The following is a 24,956-nucleotide window of genomic DNA, read 5'->3' on the forward strand; positions in this document are numbered from 1 at the left end:
ATTAGGAGTCCTTTTTAAACAAAAGTTTCCATATATATTTTCGAATTCTTTCATGGTTGCTGCGAACATGATGCCTTCTCTATTTAAAGCATCTGCGTATATCGATCTCATGATTAACCGAAGGTACGTAGAATTTTGGTTGCTATTTTATGGATTAATGTTGCTTATTGTATATCATGTATAGAGAATTCAATATTTATGCTGTTTTGGCTTGTCTTTGAAAAGCATTTTTTTTAAAAAAATAATCAAAATAGCCAATTTTAGAAGCTTGTCCAAATAAGTTATGAAATGTTGGCTTATCAAAATTGGCAATCTATTCTAATTTTCGTTGAACAATGGAATGCTTCACATTGGAAGTACACTCGAATTCTTTGTCCACTATTATTATTTAATCAAATTAATTTCAAAGTCATAAAAATAAGGAAATAATTAAACGATAATTTTTAAAATTTGAAATCTATCTCAAAAGGGTAAAAATTTAATTAAGATTTTGCATAAAGGATAAGGAATAGAAAAATGACATATTTATGTAATTAGTCGCATGTAAATGAAGTATTTAGAAAGAAATCATAGGAAGAATAAGATAAGGATCGAGCTAAAAATTCATAGAACGCTTAATAATTTTCGAATTCAGATGTCTGTGATTTCTAAGATATGCATAAAATAGGGATACAAGTTTTAGCACTCTTGTAAATAAGTAAAATGTGGATAAAGAATCTTTAATTGTTGGTAAACTATTAGACACAAATTTCACCAAGTGCTCATGTAAAATTCAATGACTTTTTTACCGTTCAATCAAACGCTCCTCATATATATGACATTTTTGTACAACGAAGCATTAGAAGAAACTAAAGGAAGAACCACTTGAGTGAATCACCCCCCTAAATATGATTAACATTTATCATTTCGGAACTTCCAAATTTTGTTAATTTGTATATACTAACGCAAACACATTTCTTTAATATTTTATATTAGTTTTATAGTTTATTCTCATTAATACGAGGGAGTATCATTAGTTTTAATATTTTGCGCGTACACTAAACTAGTTAATAACATATAATAACACTAGGCTTACAAAGCAAAAAGAAAATGATACTCCCTCCGGCCCATTTTAACTAAGTTTAGTTCTTTACACACCCATTAAGAAAAACAATAAATACAAAATATATTTACAAAGTTACCCCTATTTATTAGATACCTTTTGAGAATTGACTAGTATTAAAAGAAATAATTCTTTAATACTAAGGGTATAGTTGGAAATAATTATCAACTTTAGTTTTGAATTCTTAAAGTGACCGTCATTTTGGACATTTTTTGAGCTAAAGCAACACTTAATGAGAGGAAGTAGAAGTTTTTGCTATGAAACCCAAGTCAATTGACCCCTTGAAGTCAAAACACGTTACCAGTCAAGTTGATTCACATTTCACACTTAGTCAGCAATATCAAAGATTTCTTGTTTGTGTGAGAACTAAATCTGCTAAAATATTTCACAAGTTGAGAACTTACTGAATCGTGGCCCACCATCGCTATGAGAAGATAACCTTGTCAAATTGTAGTTACATGCGAACCAAACATGTCACAAAGGAAAAAATCATACAGAGGTAAGATGGAGATGTTTAACCACTTCTTTTGCGTCAAGATGACATTCACAAAACCATGACAAGTTTTACCAATTCTTTCCACTATGGAGTGAGCTCGTGTTCGTTACTCATCGATGTGGCATTACAAGGTGTTAGTGGTGTGAAATTTTGATATACAAAGTATTGCCAATGTATTATGTTACATAGAAATGTGAAGTAATGACAAAAAAAGAAGAAGGTTTTTTCATGCAAAATGTGCCTAGTCACTTAACTCACGTATTCAGTTATCTTTTCTGGATCAGGTGCTGCCTCCAACCTTGTTAGAACCTCAGGTTCTCCTGCAGTATTCCTTACGATCTGCGCCCAACCAGCAGATATTAGAATATCATATAAAATTAAGGTTCAATTCATTGAACTAACTTTTCGCTATTAATAGCAGCAATGCTTGATTCATAGTTTATATGCAAACATTCAAAGGCACAACAATCTGAGCTTTATAAATAACTTACAACTTCTGCAGATTCTAGAATCAATAACCATTTTCCTTGTTTTTATAAAAGTCTAGATATATGAAGTTTGAAAATTCTATGTTATAAAAGTAATCTCAATATCAATCTAGTGAAAGCTAGAAGGTTACTTAAAACAATTACTGATGACTGTATTCCAGTGTGCACTTGTGTGAAGATATTGTGGTGTGTTATATACTAACGGTGGATGAAAATTTCAAGTAATGGTGCCTCTTAGAAAGAAGAAGAATACCATGATCTCGTCGTCAAGGTAAGAAATCATAATAAGTCTCTGGAAGGTCCCGCCTGACATCGTAACAGCACAGAGTGAGAAGCAACATAAATGCCTAAAACAGTAGCAATGTCATAAATTTAGAAAAGTTATTTTCTTCAATCTGCTATCTTTCTTATGTACTTTAGTTTCTTCCTTGTGTTTTAAGACGTTACGATTTTCCCTAGGAACTAAAAACAAGAAGCCTCTAAAAAGTACGAGTAACCAAAATAGACGAAATACAGCAGTTCAAGAAACATCAATGTGCTGAAGTACAAACGAGTTCTCGAAAGGCAGAGGCTGATACAAATGAGAATATAAGCTGAATAAGATCAAAGAACCAAAACAACCTAAAATAAGTCTTTGCTTGAATGAAAGAGCATGCAGAAAAATAACTTCGAATTGCTTTTACCAACACTAGATTTGAACATTTGAAGAATTGACACGATTGAGAGGCTTCAAATAGCAGCACCTCAAAGAGGTTTAAAACAGAATTAGCAGACATTGAAAGTGCTACTAGGTTATCATACTAGAAAAAGGCAAGTCACTAACAGATGTTCATAGGCGTGATCACACTTCATGTAATATAAGCACGTCAAACTGGATTAGCCCATTTACCAATATCTGTACATTATAGATTTAGCTGCCCTAGAAAGATGCATTATATGAATGAGCAAGAAGTATGTTTTAGTTGATAACAAAGATCAAATCCTACAGAAATACTGAAATCTCACCAAGAGGAACTTTCAACCCATTGGATACAGCATCTCTAATGGAGACAGGAAGTTGTTGCACAGTATTAACAGCCTGGCCAAAAGCACCTCTTAGTTGTTCGGGTACAGCTTCCTCATTGACCTTTGGAGATTCAAATGCCCCTTCAACGTACTCTTCTTTCATACGAAGAGGGCCCTCAACACTGTACTTGGTGGAGATGATAAATTTATTCTCAATCTGCATTTCACAAGAAGTATTTTCACTTCTTCAGATACGTATGATCAGATATACCCACTAACATTTCACAACGATCTCAACCGACAAACTGAAAGAAGCAACACCTTGAGTAAGACTGCATATCAAGATTATGACTCAACTGACATTGACCGGCCTAGAACTAATTGCCAGCCTGAAAGAATCAGGGGCCAAGCTTAAGTGATTGCGAGGCAACTGAGCATGAGCCTCTAAGTTTCAAACTGAGTTTAAATCAAGAATCACCACATGATCAGCCCAAATTCACTTCTGCTCTATTAAAAATAAGACTATTAAGTACTGTTGACCCTACCTCATTTAGATCTTCAAATCACAGCAAAGGCAAAAAACACTAGGTGATTTCTTCCTATTTTTCTAAGACTTGCTGGTGGGAGGTAGTAGGTACCTGGTGGAATAGTCGAGGTGCAATCAAGCTAGCGTTGCTAGCACCGTTATAATAAAAAATACTTTTCATTTAGAGCTTATTAAGACCTGGTATTTTGTTCATCTTCTCCTCCTTATGCTAATATATGGTAATAATGATGTTGAATTTCTTTACTTTTCTTTTGGCAACGGCTGACTATGCAAGTCTAGAATTTGAGCGTGTAGCTAAAGGAACATTCTAATTTTAAGCCCTTGACTTTTGAATGAAATATTGCTATTGGAGCTATCCAGATACTTCACTGGCTTTGGAAAAATTTTAGGCTAGCTACACAACATTACTTCGTGAAATTCTTAATTTAGATGAAATCTGAGAACAGTTGACCTAAAATTGAAGAACTCGGCTTCTGTAAACTTTGAGATTGAACGAGCATGTATGTGGCTTGAGAACATAATACCTAGTGAGCTCAGTTTCGGCAAAGCATGTCACCTTGGCCGTGATGCAGGAAGATAAAAAGGGAAGAAATTTGGGGTTACCCAGCATGAGCTACTCTAAGCTGCCACTTAGAGGCCCACTGGAAGAGCAGACCGGATGCTGCTGTCTAGAGCTTCGAACAGCTTAAGCTCATAGACCTTAAAAGAATGGTAGTCCCCATAAAGCCAAGCTTTTCTGATATCATTCCCTGTCACTTCTATTCCCCTTAGCTTTACTTTCTATAGCAAAAGGATATTCAAGATACCAAGGAGACATGACTGTAGACAATAAAATTCGCATCGAGAAAATAATAATCAAGACAGGAAATTATCGCAACAATCGTATTATTTGATTTCAAATATGAGTGTTACAATCTCTATGATTCCTCTGATTCTTCTTTACACATATAAATTCAAGGGCTTTTGAGCTTGATCTTGAATTTGATTTTGACTAGTACTTGAATTCAAGGGCCTTTGAGCTTGATCTTGAATTTGGTAGTCTTGATCTTGAACTTGTATTTGAATTAAAGGGCCTGAAGCTTGATCCTGAATATGGATTTGATTTTGACTTGAATTGATTCGTCACGAACACTTTGATAACCGCCACGAACAATAATTCTCAGACGAACAAGTGAATTTGATCTTGAACGCCTTGGTATTTAATTTGCCTTCGTTGACTTTGATCTTGAGCGCCTTGCTATTTGATTTGCCTTCGTTCTTGATCTTCGGGTAATTGAAACTTGTAGAGGAGTGCTTGAATGCTTGCAGCTTGTAGAAAACTTGTAGCGTTTGACCCACGAGCTCCCTCTAGCTTCTTGTTCTGAATTCTGGTCCCTCCTCTGAATTATGAGACCCCTATTTATAGTTGTAGGATGGAAGAGTTGTGATAAGGACAAACCCTTTCTGACCAATCAGAATGAAGTGACATGGCCACATTTGATTGACCGGAATATGTCACTTGTACACTAGGCATGCTGCATCATTTTGACACGTGGCATGATCCTATTTGCTCCTTCATTTGACTTGGCATGCCACGTCATTTGACACGTGGCACCAATTTGAGCCTCCCTGGATAAGATGACATTTTGAGCTTAACAAAGTGGGCTCATCATTTGTAGCCTAATTAAAATAGGCTAGCCCAATGCAATTGGACCTTTTTAAAATTAAATCCATATTTGTTGGACTTATTAATTCAATTATATTAGCCACTCATTTATTTGGACCAATATATCTTGAATTTAATATAATCCAAATTATTTCACGGATTTGAATTTACTAAAATTTACACCCCTACAAATGCCCCCTACTTCAAGGCTTGTCGAAATTGACTTGTCAAATTTAGAGACTGGGCTTGAAGTATAACAAAAGGATAGTTGCCCCATACGTAACTTAAAGTGCACCATGGATACATCATGTACTTAAAATAATTGGATTAAAATATGATTCTGGTAGGTGAGCTATCAATAGGTATGAGCTAATGTCCAATTATTTTGTCTATCTTGGAAGATTCACGTTGCCAAGCCTTTAGCAACACCGAAAACTTATGGCTAGCAGTGACCAATTAGATTAGAGAAAGAGGTGGATAAAGTCAAGTATTATTCCGCTTAGACTCATAGTAGGAAAGGAAGTGCAATCCACCTGGGAGATGGAACATCCGCCGCCTCTTAGCATCTATAAATAGCTGCATAATTTTTTCATTCTTATAGCACTGGTTTGTAAACTCTTCAAGAAAACACTTGGAGCCCGACTTGCAAAGTGCAAGGTAATATTTTTTTTCTCTGCTTTGCGTTTTCTTGTTATATTATTTCGTCTTTTTTTTTATATAGATCAAAAGGATCGGTTCTTTAACCACAACGATGGAATGTTCATATCCATGTAATATCCATCATCGATGGAATCCCTTTATAAACGGAATGTCCTTATCGACGGAATGCCCACTTTGACGAGGTGCCCTTATCGACAGAATGTCCATATCGACGGCTTGCCTTTACTGGCGAAATGTCATTATTGACGGAATGCCCTTATCGATGGAATGCCCTTATGATGGAATGTTCATATCGCTGGAACTCTCATATTGACGGAATGCGTTTATCGACGGAGTACCCTTATCAACGGAATAACAAAGGATAAATTCATGGCGCCAAATTTTCATATCGATAGGACATCAAAGGACAAATTCACGACGCCAAATTTCTATATCGACGGAACATCAAAGGATAAATCCACGATGCTAAATATCCATATCTTAAGGCATGGAAATTTAGAGATCCTCAGCTTGAAGACTATACTTGGCAATCTTTGAAGGCTTCAACTTGCCATGTGGTGGATTTGAGATTCCAACTTGAAGACTCGACGGATTTGAAGACTTCAACTTGTAAACATGGTGGTTTTGAAACTTCAACTTGAAGACTCGCTAGATTTTTAAGACTTCAACTTGCAGAGATGGTGGATTTGAAACTTCAACTTGAAAACTTGTTGTATTTTAAGACTTCAACTTGCAGACATGGTGGATTTGAAACTTCAACTTGAAGACTTGTTATATTTTAAGACTTCAACTTGCAGACATGATAGATTTAAAACTTCAACTTGAAGACTGACAGATTTGAAGACTTCAACTTACAAACATTGTGGATTTAAAACTCAACTTGAAGCATGACAGATTTGAAGACTTCAACTTGCAGACATAGTGGATTTAAAACTTCAACTTGAAGCCTGACAGATTTGAAGACTTCAACTTGCAGATGCAGTAGCTTTGGACTTCAACTTGAAGACCTGGTGGATTTGAGGCCTTCAACTTGAAAACCGGCGAATTTGCAGACTTCAACTTGCTTATTTGACCACTTGCTAAGAGATTACAGTAATCCCGTTGGAGAAACCCATTTGCCATGGATATTTGCCCCCATTGAACCGTCAGTGTTTAGTGAAGGTCCCAATTTCAACAAAAAGATGCTTGTATATATGATCTGTATGTGTCTGGTCGCGGATTTCATTCCATCATAACAACACTTGGAGTGACATATATTTTTAAACTCATGAGACTGAACTTAGAATAAAACTCTAAGCGCCTACGTACATCGGTGAAGACCGCCTCTTACGAGATTTTCAACCTAGCGGATATTTGTTTTTTGGGCCGTGCACAGTTTATACCCTTGCGGGCTAGGAGTAACATGAAGTTTATACTCGTACGTCAAGGAGCGTTTTAACTTGAAGATAACTCGACTTGAAGAGCTTTGCAATTTGAAGATTTAGCTCAAATTTAAGGAGCTTCGCAATTTCAAGATTAGCTCGAATTTGATGAGCTTCGTGATTTGAAAATTTGGCTCCTAATTTGATGAGATTCGTGGCTTGAAGATTTAACTTGAATTGAGGAGCTTCGCGATTTCAAGATTTTCCTCGAAATTTGAAGAGCTTCGTGACATGCAGTTTCAGCTCGTGCATCAAGGAGCATCGTACCTTGCAGTTTAGGCCCATGCGATGAGGAGCATTGCAACTTGCAGTTTAGGCTCGTGCGATGAGGAGCATTTTAACTTGTAGTTTAGGCTCGTGCGATGAGGAGCATGGTAACATACAAAGACTCTTCAGTTTCATCTTCACATTCATACTTGCCCCCATTATGGAGTTGTTCTATATCTTCATCTTTGCGAGGTTCAAAGACTGGCAACCATTGATCTCCACTTGTAGCCATGCTTAATTCCATATCATGTGCGCACGTCGCCAACTCTTCAAATGTATTGGGCTTTATTCCTTGCAAGATGTAGCGAAGACCCCAATTCATGCCTTGAATGCACATTTCAATGCTAGAAGTTTCACTAAGGCGATCTTTGGAGTTGAGGCTCAAGCTCCTCCAGCGATTGATGAAGTCAATAACTGGCTCACCTTCGTGTTGGCAGGCTCTTGTAAGTTCAATCATACTAACGATACGTCTTGTGCTATAAAAACGATTGAGGAATTCTTGCTCCAGCTGCTCCTAACTATTTATAAAACTAGGTTCAAGATCAGTATACCAATCAAAAGCATTTTCTTTGAGAGATCGAACGAACTGCTTGACAAGATAATCATCATAAGTCCCAGCATTATTGCAAGTCTCAACGAAGTGCGCTATATATTGTTTGGGATTTCCTTTACCATCAAATTGTTGCAACTTAGGAGGTTGATAGCCATCATGCATTCAAGTTATCAATCCTTCGTGTATAGGGCTTTACATATGTGAGAGGTGATTTGGATGAGGACTCAGATTTATCTTTGATGGCCCCATGATGAAGTTCTTCAATTGGTCAACAAGAATCAAACCTTCGGCAGAAACTTGGATCTCTTTGATCGTTGTTGTTTGCTTTACGGAACTCTCCTTTCTCTTGAATTTCAGGAAGCTTTCTAGGTGTTTGACTCGATTCTCTCTCAGCCATACTTTCCATCTTATTTGTCAGCTTGGAAAGCTTATCATCCTGTTCTTGCACGTGCTTTGTCAAGCCTTCAACTGCCTTAGTCAAACTTGCAAGTTGTTCTTCTATAGTGGATGCGTCAATCATCATTGCCTGCACGACCATCATGGAGGATGAAGAGTGATATTGATCACTACTCGAATAGAGCTTAAACTGGGGAGTGACTTGATAGGAAGTTGGAGCATATCCATCGTTTAGGGCATCATCATCTTCTTGCAGGAAGGGGTTGTTCGACTTGCAATGGCATTCTTGCGGTAGATTTAGTTGAGCCAAAGTTCTTTCAAGCACCTCAGCAATAGTATTCCCTTCTTCTAGCATGCATGATGAGGATATCATTCCTTTTGGAGAAGATGAACCAGAAACATGAGTTCGCTTGGACGGAACATGAAGCACTTGTTGTCCTCGCATTCCGGTTTTACTCCTTTTGATTTGTCCAATGATCTCCATGGAAACTTCCAATCCACTTTTAGGTTGAGCAGTCGCAATAGCATCCGATTTGGGGTTGGTCTTCATTTGAGTCATTTTGATGTTCTTCAACTTCTAATGGAAGAGATGGGAGGTAGAGATTGTCCCACTGGGCGTGCCAAAATTTGTAGACAATAAAATTCGCGTCGAGAAAATAATAATCAAGACAGGAAAATATCGCAACAATCGTATTATTTGATTTCAAATATGAGTGTTACAATCTCTATGATTCCTCTTATTCTTCTTTATAAATATAAATTCAAGGGCTTTTGAGCTTGATCTTGAATTTGATTTTGACTTGTACTTGAATTCAAGGGCCTTTGAGCTTGATCTTGAATTTGGTACAGTGTTTAGGATTGCGAAAGGCGAGGCGTGGCGACAAGGGCTCGCCTCACGCCTCATGGCGTGGCGTGGCATGGCGAACACCTTTTGGAGGCGAGGCGAGAATTAACCCAAAAAAATTAAAATATTAAATATGCATATATAAATAAATACCCAAAAACTCAAATACTCAACAAAATACTAGCAAATATTTCAATTGAAAAACTAAAAGTAGATATAAGATAGTTGATAATAAAGTCTAAAAGTCTCTAACTAGGCAACTAGATAGTTAATAAGTCATAAGGTCCCGGTCATTGTTAGCATTAACCAAATTATAACGAAGAAACATCTATTCTTCTTCAAGATCTCCAAATTCTTCAACCACAAGAGTGTTAGCATTATAGTGGCTGTCATCTTCTTCTTCCTCAGAGTCTTCATCAACTAGGGATCGACTTGAAGAAGCCACCCTTTTATCCTTGTTCATTGAACAACTCGCCCTAAGACCATAGATACTCTCCTCACATCCACTTGCCGAAGCAACAATACCCCAAGTGAGACCACCATCTTCTAACTCTTCCTCTGCAAGGTCTTCGGGTGCTCCAGTTACCCATTCATTTACATCCTCAATATTCTCCAACCTAATTGAATCAATGGTATCGCGAGCTTTATAACGACGCTTCAATGTTCTATTGTACTAAATGTACACTAGATCATTCAGACATTTTAGCTCAATCTATTCCTCTTCTTGGAGTGAATCTGTGCATAAGTTGTAGAGAGTAATTAAAGAATACTAATAAAATAAGGATAATGTAATATAAAATAGAACAAATCTTGTCCTCACATGTTCATAGACGCTCCAATTTCTTTCACATCCGGATGCGCTACAAGTTAAGCTTAGTACTTTGACAGCAAACTTTTGCAAGACTGGAACATGGTTACCATATTGCAACCACCTTTCGACTATAGAAAAAATATTTCATAAGGCATTAAGTATAAACTATAAAGAAATCAAATAAGTTATAAAGACAACTAAAACAACTAATCTACCTGGTGACAAACGGTCTCTAGCTCAAATGGCAGATTCCTTACCATCTGCTTGTTTGTACTTACCAAGCTCAATCGACATTCTATCTCTCAATCTAGGATCAGGGACCAACTTCTCAAGACATGAAATGTAGTCATCCCACACTTCTCCATCTAAAGTTTCAGCAGCTGCATTCTTATAATATAACTCCAGGTTCAGAATATGTCCTGCTGCATGCAAAGGTCGATGAAGTTGATCTAACCATCTTTTATCAATGATCTTAAAAACTTTGTCATACTTCCTCTCATCACCCCCAAATGCCTTTGCAATAGATTCTTTGCAAAGATCCATAGCTTCATAAAGATAGCCCATTGGTGGTTTTTTCTCCCCATCCACCAAACGAAGTACGATAATCAAAGGACTACCAACTTTAAGTGCCTTACAAACATCATTCCAAAATGATAGAGAAATAAGATTCCTCGCAACCTCTTTCCCCGCAATTTCCTTTGCATGTTCATTTGAAGTGACTAAGTTTCTTAAGTTTTTCTTTTGCATGTAAAACTATGCAAAGTCAAGAAAGCTGTTGCAAATCTAGTCTTGCCCGGTCTCACCAAATTTCTTTCATTTGTAAACTTCCTCATCAAGTTTAATAGCAATGGCCTTTGACTGATGTAAGCATAGATTTTAGTGGCCTTGCTAAAAACTATAAAAGAAATACCAAATAGTTATTAAGTATATTGTAAAGAAAGATGCTATATTAAACACAAGTACACAAGTCACAACTATATTAAATTAAAGTTACCTGAAGCATATGGATTGATCTTGAAAATGTCACCAAATATCAAATTGATACAATGGGCAGCACATGGAGTCCAATAAATATGTGGGAATGTGCCCTGCATCATGTGACTTGCTTTTACATTCTCACTAGCATTATCGGTAAGCACTTGTATAACATTATCCTTTCCAATTGACTCAATAGTCCTCTCAAACAAGTTATACATTTTAGTGGAATCCGTAGAAGAGTGGCTAGCATCATATGATCCAAGAAACAAACTACCTTTTCGAGAGTTTACCAAAAAATATTGATGACCATTTTTCCATTCCGTGCGGTCCACTTATCCATCATAATAGAACATCCAAACTTGCTCCATTGCACTTTATGTTCCTCAACAATGTCGTCCACCTTCTCCACCTCTTTTTTTAGATAACTCTAACTTTGTGATAGGTTGGAGGCTTCATATTAGGGTCATATTCTCCTATGTAGTCAATGACTTTTTTAAAACTTTTGGCATTGACACAATTAAAAGGGAGCCCTGCATCGTAGACCCATCTTGCAAAAGCACCTACAGCACGATCCCTTAAAAGCTTCTGGGTTCTTTCTGTACTCAAATTGTCACCTGCCCCTTCCTTTGGCTTCTGTGGATAATAAAGATTCATAGGACCTTTCCTTTTTTGAGTTTTGGAGGGAGGAGGCCTCATTTCACCAACTTCATCCATATCATCATCACTATCATCCGTATGATCAGCCACACATGTATCGAACTGCATTTGAGTTTTTACCGCATTCTTTTGTTCCATATAAGCTCTTATTTCCACCTTAACCGATTCCGGACATCTTTTACAAGCTTTAGAATTTGTTCCAATACCAAGTAAATGTTGTTTGTGCCGGGTTATTCCACCCTTGCTACTTTTGTCACAAAAATTACATATAACTTCATGCTGAGTTGGACCTTTTCTACCAAAATTCCAAACTATGTCTTTGCTGTCAGAATGGGATATTGACATGATTTGAATCTGTTTATAAATTTATTGCAAAAAGTCACACAAAAATGAAAAAAAAAAAAAAAAAACCCTGCCGGAATTGGGTCGCCGGCTGGCTGCCGGAAAGTCAGAATCTGCCTGAAAAAGGCTATTTTGCTTCCGGAAAAAGCCAGGAAGGCCGGAAAGAAAAAAGAAATAAAAGAAAGAAGGAAAAAGAAGAAGAAACTTACCTGAAAGTGGCTGAAACTACTGCTGATGGAAGAAGACGAAGAAACTTTAATGATGGAATATTTTTGACCAAAGGAGAAGCAGCAGCTGCTATGGAAAAAACATATAAATGAAACCCTAGGTAAATATTTCTATTCTTTTGTAATATAGTCAGCGCCTTTTAAAAAAAAAAATCAAAAGGCGTCGCCTCGCCTCACCATTCGCCATTCTCGCCTTGTCTCGCCTTTTGAAAATTGCCACGCCTTGGCTGTCTATGGCGAGAAAGGCTCGCCTCGCCTCACGCCAAAAGGCACAAGGCGAGCGCCTTTCACAACACTGATTTGGTAGTCTTGATCTTGAACTTGTATTTGAATTCAAGGGCCTGAAGCTTGACCCTGAATATGAATTTGATTTTGACTTGAATTGATTCGTCACGAACACTTTGATGACCGCCACGAACAATAATTCTCAGACAAACAAGTGCATTTGATCTTGAATAACTTGGTATTTAATTTGCCTTCGTTGACTTTGATCTTGAGCGCCTTGAGATTTGATTTGCCTTCGTTCTTGATCTTTGGGTAATTGAAACTTGTAGAGGAGTGCTTGAATGCTTGCAGCTTGTAGAAAACTTGTAGCATTTGATCCACGAGCTCCCTCTAGCTTCTTGTTCTGAATTCTGGTCCCTCCTCTGAATTATGAGACCCCTATTTATAGTTGTAGGATGGAAGAATTGTGATAAGGACAAACCCTTTCTGATCAATCAGAATGAAGTGACATGGCCACATTTGATTGGCCGGAACATGTCACTTGTACACTAGGCATGCTGCATCATTTTGACACGTGGCATGATCCTATTTGCTCCTTCGTTTGACTTGGCGTGCCACATCATTTGACACGTGGCACCAATTTGAGCCTCCCTGGATAAGATGACATTTTGAGCTTAACAAAGTGGGCTCATCATTTGTAGCCCAATTAAAATAGGCTAGCCCAATGCATTTGGACCTTTTTAAAATTAAATCCATATTTGTTGGACTTATTAATTCAATTATATTAGCCACTCATTTATTTGGACCAATATATCTTGAATTTAATATAATCCAAATTATTTCACGGATTTGAATTTATTAAAATTTACACGCCTACAATGACCATACAAAATAAGTATTTGAAGGAAAAAAAAAGTGATACGCAAGTGAAAAACTGTCACCACCTTGTTTGCCAGTTAATAGCCTCAATTACTAAGTTGCTGTTGTTAAGTTGTTTTTTTATGTTTCACTAAGTTGGTATTGTAATAATGTCAAAGTGTCAAGCTATGCATTGATGCGCTTGTTATTTCATCCCACCTGTTTTTTCTAGGTAACAAGATCGAAACGTCATTTGCTTTCAATAAGTGTCTTTATGGTGTACCAATTATCAACGACATGTGAGGCATCAAAGAAAGCAAGATATTTGGTATTGACCAGTTATATCACATCGCGGTCGTTTGGTTGGCCACAAAAGAAACAATAATCTCGATTTCACGTAACACATAACTCTGTATTACTAATATAATCTTTGCATAACTAATATAATGTTTAGTTTCCGGCTATGTTGCTCGGACTCTTCACTTTTGCCGCCGTACCCGTGTCCGACACGACACGACAAGGTTTGGGTACGGAATTCGTGTCGGATCCGGTCAATAGAGATCGGATACTTTGACCGAAATTCATGACCAAATTAAAGAAAATTTTTGAGATTATGATTTCTCAAGATAACAAAAAGTAGAGATTTGAAGACATGAGATGGCATACCTTCAATATTATGTAGAAAATTTAACTAGTTTCTCGGAGCACGCAGTCTAGCACCTAGTAGAATGGAAGATTGAATCACATGTGTGGTACAAACTACATGTAGGTGCTTCCACAAAAAGCTCTCATAATCTAGGCATATTCTTGTAGCTATATTATTAGAATTTTGAATTATTTTTGCCGAATCCCCGCACCCGTATCCGTACCCGGATCCGTACCCACGAATCTTAAAATTTAGATCATGCCGAGTCCGACCTCTAGATCCATACCCGTATCCGACACCCGCACCCGAGTCCGAGTAACATAGGTTTCCGGTACAAAGTACAAACTCAACATAACTAATGCAGGATTCAATTTGCAGTATTAAATACAAATACGGAAAATTTGGTTATCAGAAAAATACAAATACGGAAAATTTTATGCAGGAATCTATAGATAATTTCATGGAGGACAGAATGTAGAATGGGGAGTGCTGTATTAGCAATACCTGGATAAAAAGTATCTACAGATAAAAATGTTGTTAAAGTAGATAATCATTGCATAAAAAACCTTATATTATTATTATTTATTGTATAACAGTCCATAGATTATTATTCACCGTGTGGAAATCACTACACTATGATTCCCCGCATAACAATCCCTGTGCTATTGTACTCAATAACTAGTTTGTGAACCAAATGACTCCTTTGTTCATAGATAACATAAACAATAGTATTTTTTTTTCCAACTCTCTAATTAGCAGAGTGAAGATTACTTTCTGATTACTAGAGAATGATTGCTTTACATATCAAATTTCCTGACAAAGATAAATTACCGAATTTAGTAATTTGACTTGTGCGGTAGCAGTCCCACATCCATCCTTGATCAGCACATCCAATTTTGATAAATTTGCCAACGTTGGAGGAATTCTCCTGCAACAGCATGATTCCGGTAGAAATATTATAAGCTGACATTCATCGAACTAAACTAAAAGCAAAACCACGATCATTCACTTCAATGTTGAGGAGATAAAAAAGGGCAGCCCAGTGTATTAAGCATCCCAGGTTCACATAGGTCAGGGGAAGGGCCGCACCCCTAAAATTAGCATATTGTCTAAAAGTGAACAAGCATGCATGGTCAGGCCACTTAAGGAAGGTGCCGAATAGAACTTTTAAGACTCTACTCCCCTAAAAACAAATGCTTTGCAAACAGAGTATCAAGCCAACAGATTCTGGTTCACAGCTCATCCAGCTTACACAATTCTTTCAGCGACATTTTGTCTGTATCACCTCTTCTTTTTTTTTATGCTAGTCTGTATCACCTCTTGATGGATTTGTTTGAATCTTATTTTTAGTAAGAATAGATATCAATGATCTTAGCAGGAGCTTAATAGCAACATTTGTTCAAAGTCAAGATTTGTTTAAATATGGTTATTTTTATTGAATGAAGAAATTTGGATCTAGGAAAACCTCATTGACTTGATCAGTGGCTTGATAGCATTCATAGAAAACATAAGGGGGAAGGTACCTTATTGGAACACTATGCACAAACATGATCAGGAGGCTATGTCACTATATGGTTTCTTGGAGCTGTAGCGTGGGATTTTTCAACGATTTAAAATATCATCACTTATAATTTATTTGCATGCAGGGTATCATATATAGTTTTAGAGAAGTCCAGCTTTCCCTTTCACAGTTTTCAGCAATTGGGAAGATTGCAAGTACATCTAGTTCCATAAAATTTCTTCTATTTGCTTTTTTTTTCTTTTTTCCCGTGGAGTACAGAAATTACCCAAGAAGGCCACCCAATATAACCTGGTATGTAAAATAGAGTTTCTTGTCTCAGGTGTTAAGCTTCAAGGGACTATATGCTACCAGTTTGTGCTACATAGTCCATGGGAACTATATGTGGCATTTAGCTAGTTTCAATCATCAGTCTTGGACCCAATGACCTTCCAGATTACTTTTTTATATACATGCACATATGTTGCCTGGATCCAATATGTCAATGCAAACAGTAGTGGACATGAAAAGGGGATTGTTTACTGGAAGCGACATCAGTTCAAATCAAACTAACAGCCCACTGGTCCAATATTTCTTCACAGGTTGGGAGGTAATAGTTCATGAGATGACAGCCATAGCCATCCCTTAGCAGTTCTTTTTGGGTTAAAAGAAAAAGCAAGGGTATTTTAATAATATGAACACCTAGAATAGAAGTTAAAGCTAGGATAACTAAAACCACCCCTACTTTATGTACTATGTGACGAAAGTCAAGCATGGCTTTCATATCCATTTCTAAGCAGTTCCTTGAAAACTAGAAAAACCTGAGCTTCCCAACACATTATTTGATAATCTGTGATTGATGATGCTATCAGATGATATGAAGGGGTATTTCAAGCCCATATCCAGGTTTCATAGTAGAAAAATGCTGCTAAGCATCTCGAATAGTATATAATGGTCCACTGTTTAGGATTAGAAAGCACCATGGCTCTCAGATAGGTTTCCAAACACCTATTGAGCCTCTCAGTTTGCCCATCCGACTGTGGATGATAGGCAGTGGTCATATTCAGTTTTGTACCTAAGGATTTGAAGAGTTGTTGCCAAAAATGACTGGTAAAAATGGAGTCCCTGTCAGTGACAATAGACTTAGGTAACCCATGTAGTTTGTAGACCTCTTTTAGGAATAGTTCAGCAACATCTTGAGCAGTGTAGGGGTGTTTGAGGGCTAGAAAATACCCATACTTGGTAAATCTATCCACCACCACCAGTATAGAGTTCTTGTGGTGTGATAATGGCAATCCCTCAATAAAATCCATACCAATATCCTGCCAAGGAAGATCAGGAATTGGTAAAGGCTGTAACAGCCCAGGATAGTGCATATTTTCAGTCTTAATTCTTTGACACACATCACATTCAGCCACCCAGTTGAATATGTCCTTCCTCATATTAGGCCAATAGAAAATTACCCCGATTCTTTTAAAAGTTGCTTGTTGCCCCGAGTGACCCCCCACAGGAGAGTGATGTAATGCAGCAAATATTGTCAATCTGAGATCAGTTCCCTTGCCCACATAGAGTTTCTGCTCATATCTGATGATACCTTGATGTAGTGAGTACTTGTCATGACCAGAAGGATCAGTGATCAATTCAGTTAACAACTGTAAGGCTACAGGGTCATGTTCATAGCTTTTGCACACCTCTTGCATCCAAGTAGGCTCAGTCACTGTAATAGTACTCAACATAGAATCCTCTTCATTCCTCCTTGATGCCAGCCACCCTGTTCTCAGTCCCTTTTTTATACTGCACCTCATAGTCAAGACCCAAGAGTTTAGTCAAGCCCTTTTGTTGTAGTGCTGTAGTAACCTTTTGTTCTAACAGATACTTAAGACTGTGATGATCAGTCCTAATAATGAAGTGCCCCACCATTAAGTAATGTCTCCACCTATCTTTTTTGAGTAATGTCTCCACCTATCTACAGCAGACAAAACTGCTAAGTACTCCTTTTCATAGGTTGACGGGCCCCAGTGCCTTGGTGCTAAAGTTTTGCTAAAGAATGCTATAGGTCTTCCTTCCTGCATTAGCACAGCACCAATTCCCTTTGAGCAAGCATCAGTTTCCACAATAAAAGCTTTAGTAAAGTCTGCTAAAGCTAAAACTGGGGCTGATGACATAGCCTGCTTCAAGTCTTCAAAGGCTGCTTGTGGTTCAGAACTCCATTTGAATGAGTTCTTCACAAATATCCTGTAGTAACCAGTGAGGCCAAAAATCCTCTCAAAGCCTTAAGGGACTTAGGAATAGGCCAGGTTACCATGTCTTCAATCTTAGCAGGATCTGTAGAAACACCTTCCCCAGTGATTACATGCCCCAAATACTCCACCTTTTCTTGACAAAAGGAACATTTTGACCTCTTTGCATATAGTTGTTCCTTTCTCAGAATGTGCATCACCTTCTTTAAGTGCCCCAAATGCTCCTGTACTGTGGCACTATACACTAATATATCATCCACAAGTACAAACTATCTAATGTGATCCTTGAATACATGATTCATTAAGCTCTGAAAAGTGGCTGGTGCATTAGTTAGGCCAAAGGGAATGACTTTGAACTCATAATGCCCCAAGTGTGTCCTGAAGGCTGTCTTGTATATATCATCCACATTCATTCTAATTTGATGATAACCAGCCCTGAGATCAATTTTAGAAAAAATTGCAGCCCCATTTAGCTCATCCAGTAGATCATCCACCAAGGGAATTGGAAATTTATCCTTGATAGTCATCTTGTTTAACTCCCTGTAATCTACACAAAACCACCAAGTGCCATTCTACTTCTTAACCAATAACACAGGGGAAGAGAATGGAGAATGACTACGTTGAATAACTCCATTGCTCATCATGTCTTTCACCTGTTTTTCTATCTCATTTTTTCGAAAAAAATTGTACCTGTATGGCCTTATACTAACTGGTGCAGCTTCAAGTTTCAGTGGTATGAAGTGATCATGTTGTCTTATGGGAGGAAGAGACTTGGGTTCACTGAACACATCAGCAAACAACTCCAATGTAGCAGTGATTTCCTCAGGTAACTCCTCCACCTCTTTAACTTCCTCTGCAGCTATAGTAAATAGATGACCCCAGAACACCCTACTTTTCTTCAAGAGTTGCTTAACACTGCTATGAGGCTCAGGTCACTCACAAGGGGAAAAGGGTCAGACTGAGGGATATGCATCATCAAGCTAGTAACACAGGGTTGTGCTTCTTCATCCAGTCACACCCCAATATCATGTCAGATGCCCCCCGATTAACGAGTCTAACACAGTCCTCAAATTCAATCCCATTAATTTTCCATTTGAACCTTGGGCAAATATGATGGCTCATAACTTGGTTGCCATCTGCTATTGTTACCCTCATTGGATTAACTTGCCTGATTACACTTCCCATTTCTTTAGCAGTCTTCATATCCAAAAAACTATGAGTACTGTCTGAGTCTAGTAATACACTCACCAATTGTTTCTTAACTTCTCCTATAAGGCTGATAGTGTTTGGAACCTCAGTCCCTGATAATGCATGCAAACTTATGGCCTCTTCCACCAGACCTAGCTGAAGGGAAGGAATTGGCCTCCATGAATGGAAGTTTAGTTTGGTCTTTCGCGAAATTTCAAAATTCCATGTCATAAAATCAGTTGCATTCCTTAAAAAGGTTGGACCTCTTTTCTCATTCCCTTACCTTTTCTTCCGATCAGAAACATTCCCGGTGAGAGCAAAGATGGTTGATAGTACATCATATTAGCTTTCTCTAGTTTGGTGGACTAAAAAAGTGATTCGACCATCAAGTCACTTTGTGTTTTTTTTTTTTTTTTTTTTTTTTTTTTTTGTGGAATGTATCTCGACTATTTCACTGGGTACCTACATCTTCCCACTAATACAGGTATTGGATAATTCTACCCATCTTGGCTTAACTTTCTAACTACTACATAGTATACACACACACACAAAACAAATGATTAATTTTATTTTTATCTTAGATAGCCAGAAGATAGCTAGCAAGCAATTTTATGGGCTAACTGTGACTTCTAGGCTTAAAAACAAGTGCATTTAAGGGGAAAAAAAGGTAGTACAAATATTACGTGTCATCTGAAACGAAAGAAGTAAAGGAAAAGATAAAGGCAGGACCCTCTAGTTGGCTGAAAGAAACTAACGGTTTTTTTTTTGTACTTTAGCCCTGATGCAAGACACTTCAGATAAAATTATTCTACCAATTTCTGACTTCTTCTAGGAAATTGTCAAGTTCAAAGATGGAAAAGATTCAAATTTCTAAGCAAAAGATCTGGCATATAGCGTAATTATATCAAAATTCAGTAGGCGCAATTTCCCCACTCAACTATCGCTTAATTTGCCAGTGGGGCAAAGGTAAGGAGGAGAATGATTAGATTTTTGAAAAGAGGATGCACTTTAGACAGTGGAAGGCAACCATGTGATACTCATGGTTTGAACAACATTCTCTAAATTGTTAGTCTTCAAGAAATGGCTTCCATATGATCTCCAGTATGATAATTGTTTATCAGTAGCACATGCGGGTTTCAGGAAAATGATAAACTACTCCACTTACAATAGCTTCATTCTTTGCACAGTTACCTTATTTCGTTTGCTTAGTTCATACAATAAAGAGTTGATGTAAGTTGGAACAGGAAAAATAAAAGTGTGTTATCCCGAAAAATAGAACTTACCCAAACAAAACTTTGACAAAAATGAGTACTGGGCTACCAGCTCCAAACCACTCAAAATTCCATCGACCTTCCAGATTGGGAGACCTGGGCGATAAAACCACAAATGAATACCCTGTCAAGAAGCTTGAAAATTAAGTTTGTCGGTAAGTTTTAACACCTTACGTTGTGGGACGAGGCGTCGGATTGAGCCTCTCGAGACCAATGATCCTCTCATTCACATCAATACGTTGTACATCTGTTGTCCTCCCAGTGACCAAGGCCTCAAATCCACCAGCATCTTTGAACTATAACAGAGTAAATAATTCTTTTTAGTGCTTAAGGGACAAATAGAAAGTACAGAAGAGCAATTCCTTGAAAATAAACAGTGTAATGTAATCAATAATATTGGTGTTCATTGACCTAGAAAAGGCATATGATAAAGTGCTTAGGGACGTCCTTTGGAGATGTTTGGAGTCTAGAGGTGTACCTGTTGCTTATGTTAGGTCTATTAAGGACATCTGCGATGGAGCCAAAACCCGGGTTAGGCCAGTGGAAGGTGACTCATAACACTTCCCAATCGTGATTGGGTTGCACCGGGGATCGGCCCTTAGCCCATTCCTTTTTGCCTTAGTGATGGACGAATTGACACGGCATATCCAAGGGGAGGTGTCATGATGTATGTTATTCGCAGATGACATAGTTTTGATTGACGAGACGCGCAGTGGAGTTAATGATAGGCTGAAAGTTTGGAGAAGGCCCTAGAGTCTAAAGGTTTTAGGTTAAGCAGGACTAAGGGCTTATTTGTTTGCACTTAATGGAGGTCTGGATCTGAATGGTTCAGACCTTAGGCCATCAAGTGCATTTGTTTACATTAAAAACTAAGCACTTATTTGGTCTGAATATGTCTTAATCATTAAGATCTTGAATAAAGTCTTAATATCATTAAGAGGTATTTTTATATGAATAATTTTTACCACCACTCTTTCCACAACCACTAATTCCACCCCTACCCAACCCACCACCACTAACCACCTCCGCCATCACAACCACCCCCACCACCACTAACCAGCTTAGCCACCACAATCACCACCACCACCACCATCCACCCCACCCACCTACCCATCCCTCAACCACCACCATCAAAAACTACCTTTGCTATCACAACCACCACCGTTGCCGATCACCAGCCACCACCACTAACCACTTCTGCCATCACAACCACCACCGCTGACAACCACTACTATTAGTCGCTACCACACCTACAACCTCTATTATTATAATTATATCAACAACCACCACTGACGTCGCAACCACCACTGTCACGGCCGCCGCCGCCTCCTCCGCCACTACTATCAGCCACACTGCGGCCAATCCTTACTACCAACCACCTCTACCATCACAACTAGCACCGCCACCAACTACCACCAACACCATCGCCAACCACCACACATTCAACAGTCACCACCACCAAGATCGCCAATTACTAACATCAACTAACTCCACCATCATAATCACCACCACACTAACTGCCACCATCGCGCCAGTCACTATAACACCAACCACCTCCACCATCACAACTATCACCACCACCACCACCAACACAAAGCATTTCCACCATCACTAGCAAATACAAATATTTTATTTTCTTATCAAATAATTATTTTATTTTATTAGATTCATATTTATTTTGTAATATTTAGATACTTTTTTATTTGGATTGCATATTTATTATGTTTATATATATACATTATGCACATTCAAATGTTGAAAAACAAACAGTCTTGATCATTCAGTGTTCAGATTTAGGGACAACACCTTAATCATTCAGATGTGCATTCAGATTCAGACGTCTTAATCTTAATGAAAACAAATGAGGCCGACAGAATATCTAGAGTGCAAGTTCAGCAGCGTGAGGCATGAGGAGGAAGTGGAAGTGAAGATCGATGCACTAGTCGAGAGAAAGTATCAAGCATCTTGGGTCCATAATTCAAGGAGATGGGGCGATTGACCATGATGCCACAATACCGTATAGGAGCGGGGTGATTTATATGGAGGATCGCTATAAGAATGTGTCGCCAAGGCATAAAGGTAGTTCTACAGAGAGGTGGTTAGACCAACACTATTATACGGAGCAGAGTGTTGGCCAGTCAAGAATGGCCACGTTCAAAAGATGAAGGTAGCGCTGATGAGGATGCTCAAATGGATATGTGGTCATACTAGGAGAAATATGATTAGGAACAAAGTTATACGTGGCAAGGTGGGAGTCGTCTCCGTGGCGGATAAGATGAGGGAAGCAAGGCTGAGATGGTTAGGGCATGTGACGAGGAGGTGCGAGGGCATGCGAAGTCATGACAGACGACAACCCAAAGTTGTAGAACTCAAATGTTAAAAATTCATCCATCTTTTGAGGAAATTTGAACATTTTCCACAATTAAATCAGTTAGTTCTTTCTTCCGGCTAATAGTAAATCTGTCTTTGGATGATTCATCATAGTTAAACTATAGTCCATAAACTTAATGTAACCCTCCTCTTTTACCAGGGTATGGTCAAAAACACACTGTATATATGTATTAAAATATACCTAATTGATAGTTCCGGTAGAAAAAGGGAATAACTGATAGTTGGCTTAATCGGCTTCAAGGTGTGTTTTAGTACACAAACGGTGATAGTTCAGGTAGAAAAAGGGAATAATTGATAGTTGGGTGTGAAAACTCGCTAAAAAGTGACAGTTAGAAGTGTGTTTTTGATCATTAACTAAAATTCACATGGAATAATTCTAATTTGGAATTATAAGATTATTTATTCGAGGAGCAAAAGAGAGGATGACTGACAGCAAGAAGGAGAGACTCCTTAGCAGAAAGCCTTTCCATATCTTTAGCGAAAGTAGAAGAAGCCCCTCCTTGTACTGTCTGCTGCTCAACCATTGCTCTACAGATTCTGAGCTTTTTTCTTACATTTCCCCGGTAAATGGCTATAGGAGATGGAAACGACGACGTATATGTATAGCTGGGACGCCCGCAACAAAATGGTGGTACCAAATATTGAAAAGAAGTAGCCATTCACAATCTGAATTGGAGAATGTGGTTGTGCTGCAAAGTGGAGAACTGATCTTGTTCTCAACGACTCAAGCTCATGTACTCTGTATTTTTTTTTATTATTTTAACTACTTTTGTGTGACAACTGAATGTCCTCTAGCACGGCTATTGTCGGAAATTCCAAGAAATTGGTCCCCACCCCGACCTTCTTGATAATTGGGTACTTTTTTTATTAAAATATTAAAAAAAAAAAAACAATTGGGTGCTTATTAAGACATCATCTAAAAAAATGTAACACTTTGCTTGTGGTAAAAATCTATTCATATTCATAGATACACAAAATCAATAAACGCATAATATATAAACAGACCTTTAAATTTGACATCAGCTGGTAAGTATGCCCTCCAACTTTGGGTGTGCACAAGTAGGCAACTCAACTTATATAACATTGAACACGTAAACACAAATGCTGACATTGCACTGACGTGACACATAAATTTTGAAAATATTTAGATGATCATTTTGTAAGTTGGAGTATTCAACTGACAAAGTGGAGATAAGTTGAGATTTCTACTTGTGCACACCCCAAATTGAAAGACATACTTGTCAGCTGAGGCCAGGTTTGAGACCTTGTTTATATATTATGTCAATCAATAAATGCATAATAAGTATCTTTTATATATGTCTTTATTACCTAATACTAGTTGTATGAGGCCCCTATCAAACTCATGATATATAATATATAATAATTTTAATTAAAGAAATATAACTCGTGTCACATTTTTCTACTGCATATATAATTTAATCTAATGGTACATTCAGCATTTTTAGTTGGTAAGTCTTTAAAATTATTAAACTCTCTTAGTCACAAAATTGAATATCTTGTTAAAGACCAAATTATTTATGAGAAAGGAAGTTTGGAAGGAGAATTAGCAAATACAAAAGGATTAAAAATTTTATGAAGTTTTGTGTAGATAATTTCTTTAATTATAAATGAAAATATTTTTTTGGTATTTATTAAGTTTTAGTTTCACTCACAATTTCATGTGACAAGGTTATATGCTAGTTAAATGTGGCGATTTAAGCTTATTAAATAAAATTAGGGGTAAAATAAATTCATTAAAATAAACCTCAATAATCAATTTATTTCTTCATATACATATTTTGTGCTTAAAAATATTCATTCTTAGTTAACTAAACAAAAGATTTTTTATTTAAAAAAAGTTGACTGATAATACTACCTTCATTTTCAACACTACATATGTCACACCCTAATATCCCTAGGGTGTGATGGGCACCCGACCCTATATCCGGAGCCGAGCGAACCCACAGACTCTTATTACACACATAATTTCTTCGGACTCTGAAATCAAGTAAAAGTGAAATACATAGAAAGCTTTCAAAATCTTCCTTTTATCGATGTTTTCAAATCAGACAAAATTTGTAATCATATAGAGTTTATCACATAATACAGAACGACATATCGGCTGATGGAGTCGCTTACAAAACTAACATACTATACCCACGACTATGTCTGCAAAGTCTCTAACTTCGAACAAACATCA

The 24,956-nt window shown here is 37.5% G+C and overlaps 1 protein-coding gene and 1 long non-coding RNA gene across 4 annotated transcripts; both read right to left on the reverse strand.

The window, feature by feature from the left end:
* Nucleotides 1-1,602: 1,602 nt before the first annotated feature.
* On the reverse strand, nucleotides 1,603-23,534 carry LOC132635594 (probable plastid-lipid-associated protein 13, chloroplastic). 2 transcript variants are annotated; one of them, XM_060352050.1, is made up of 7 exons: nucleotides 23,188-23,534; nucleotides 20,540-20,661; nucleotides 20,378-20,461; nucleotides 15,000-15,096; nucleotides 3,092-3,308; nucleotides 2,340-2,433; nucleotides 1,603-1,937 (listed from the first exon to the last, which is right to left on the reverse strand). In XM_060352050.1, the coding sequence occupies exons 1-6, from the start codon at nucleotides 23,413-23,415 to the stop codon at nucleotides 2,366-2,368; spliced, it is 816 nt and encodes a 271-aa protein (XP_060208033.1). In that variant the 5' UTR covers nucleotides 23,416-23,534; the 3' UTR covers nucleotides 1,603-1,937; nucleotides 2,340-2,365. The 2 variants fall into 2 exon arrangements, with proteins under 2 accessions (XP_060208033.1, XP_060208025.1); XM_060352042.1 differs by having other exon boundaries at nucleotides 2,340-2,392; nucleotides 23,188-23,530.
* On the reverse strand, nucleotides 3,315-14,993 carry LOC132635605 (uncharacterized). 2 transcript variants are annotated; one of them, XR_009580633.1, is made up of 6 exons: nucleotides 12,617-14,993; nucleotides 12,422-12,506; nucleotides 11,230-12,224; nucleotides 10,451-11,130; nucleotides 10,245-10,363; nucleotides 3,315-10,159 (listed from the first exon to the last, which is right to left on the reverse strand). It is a non-coding gene; the product is annotated as an uncharacterized LOC132635605 (long non-coding RNA). The 2 variants fall into 2 exon arrangements; XR_009580634.1 differs by having other exon boundaries at nucleotides 12,422-12,509.
* Nucleotides 23,535-24,956: the final 1,422 nt, after the last annotated feature.

This window comes from Lycium barbarum, chromosome 1 (assembly GCF_019175385.1).
Source record: "Lycium barbarum isolate Lr01 chromosome 1, ASM1917538v2, whole genome shotgun sequence".
NCBI classification, from domain to species: domain Eukaryota; kingdom Viridiplantae; phylum Streptophyta; class Magnoliopsida; order Solanales; family Solanaceae; genus Lycium; species Lycium barbarum.

What these genes read in the sequence shown, in the direction of transcription:
- LOC132635594 (XM_060352042.1), bottom strand. Translation starts at nt 23,415, where the DNA reads ATGGCTACTTCTTTTCAATATTTGGTACCACCATTTTGTTGCGGGCGT. An exon ending in AGGAGTCTCTCCTTCTTGCT is followed by an intron (nt 20,662 to 23,187) that starts GTCAGTCATCCT and finishes ACTCTGTTATAG; the next exon opens with TTCAAAGATGCTGGTGGATT. An exon ending in TTTGTCAAAGTTTTGTTTGG is followed by an intron (nt 15,097 to 20,377) that starts GTAAGTTCTATT and finishes ATGCTGTTGCAG; the next exon opens with GAGAATTCCTCCAACGTTGG.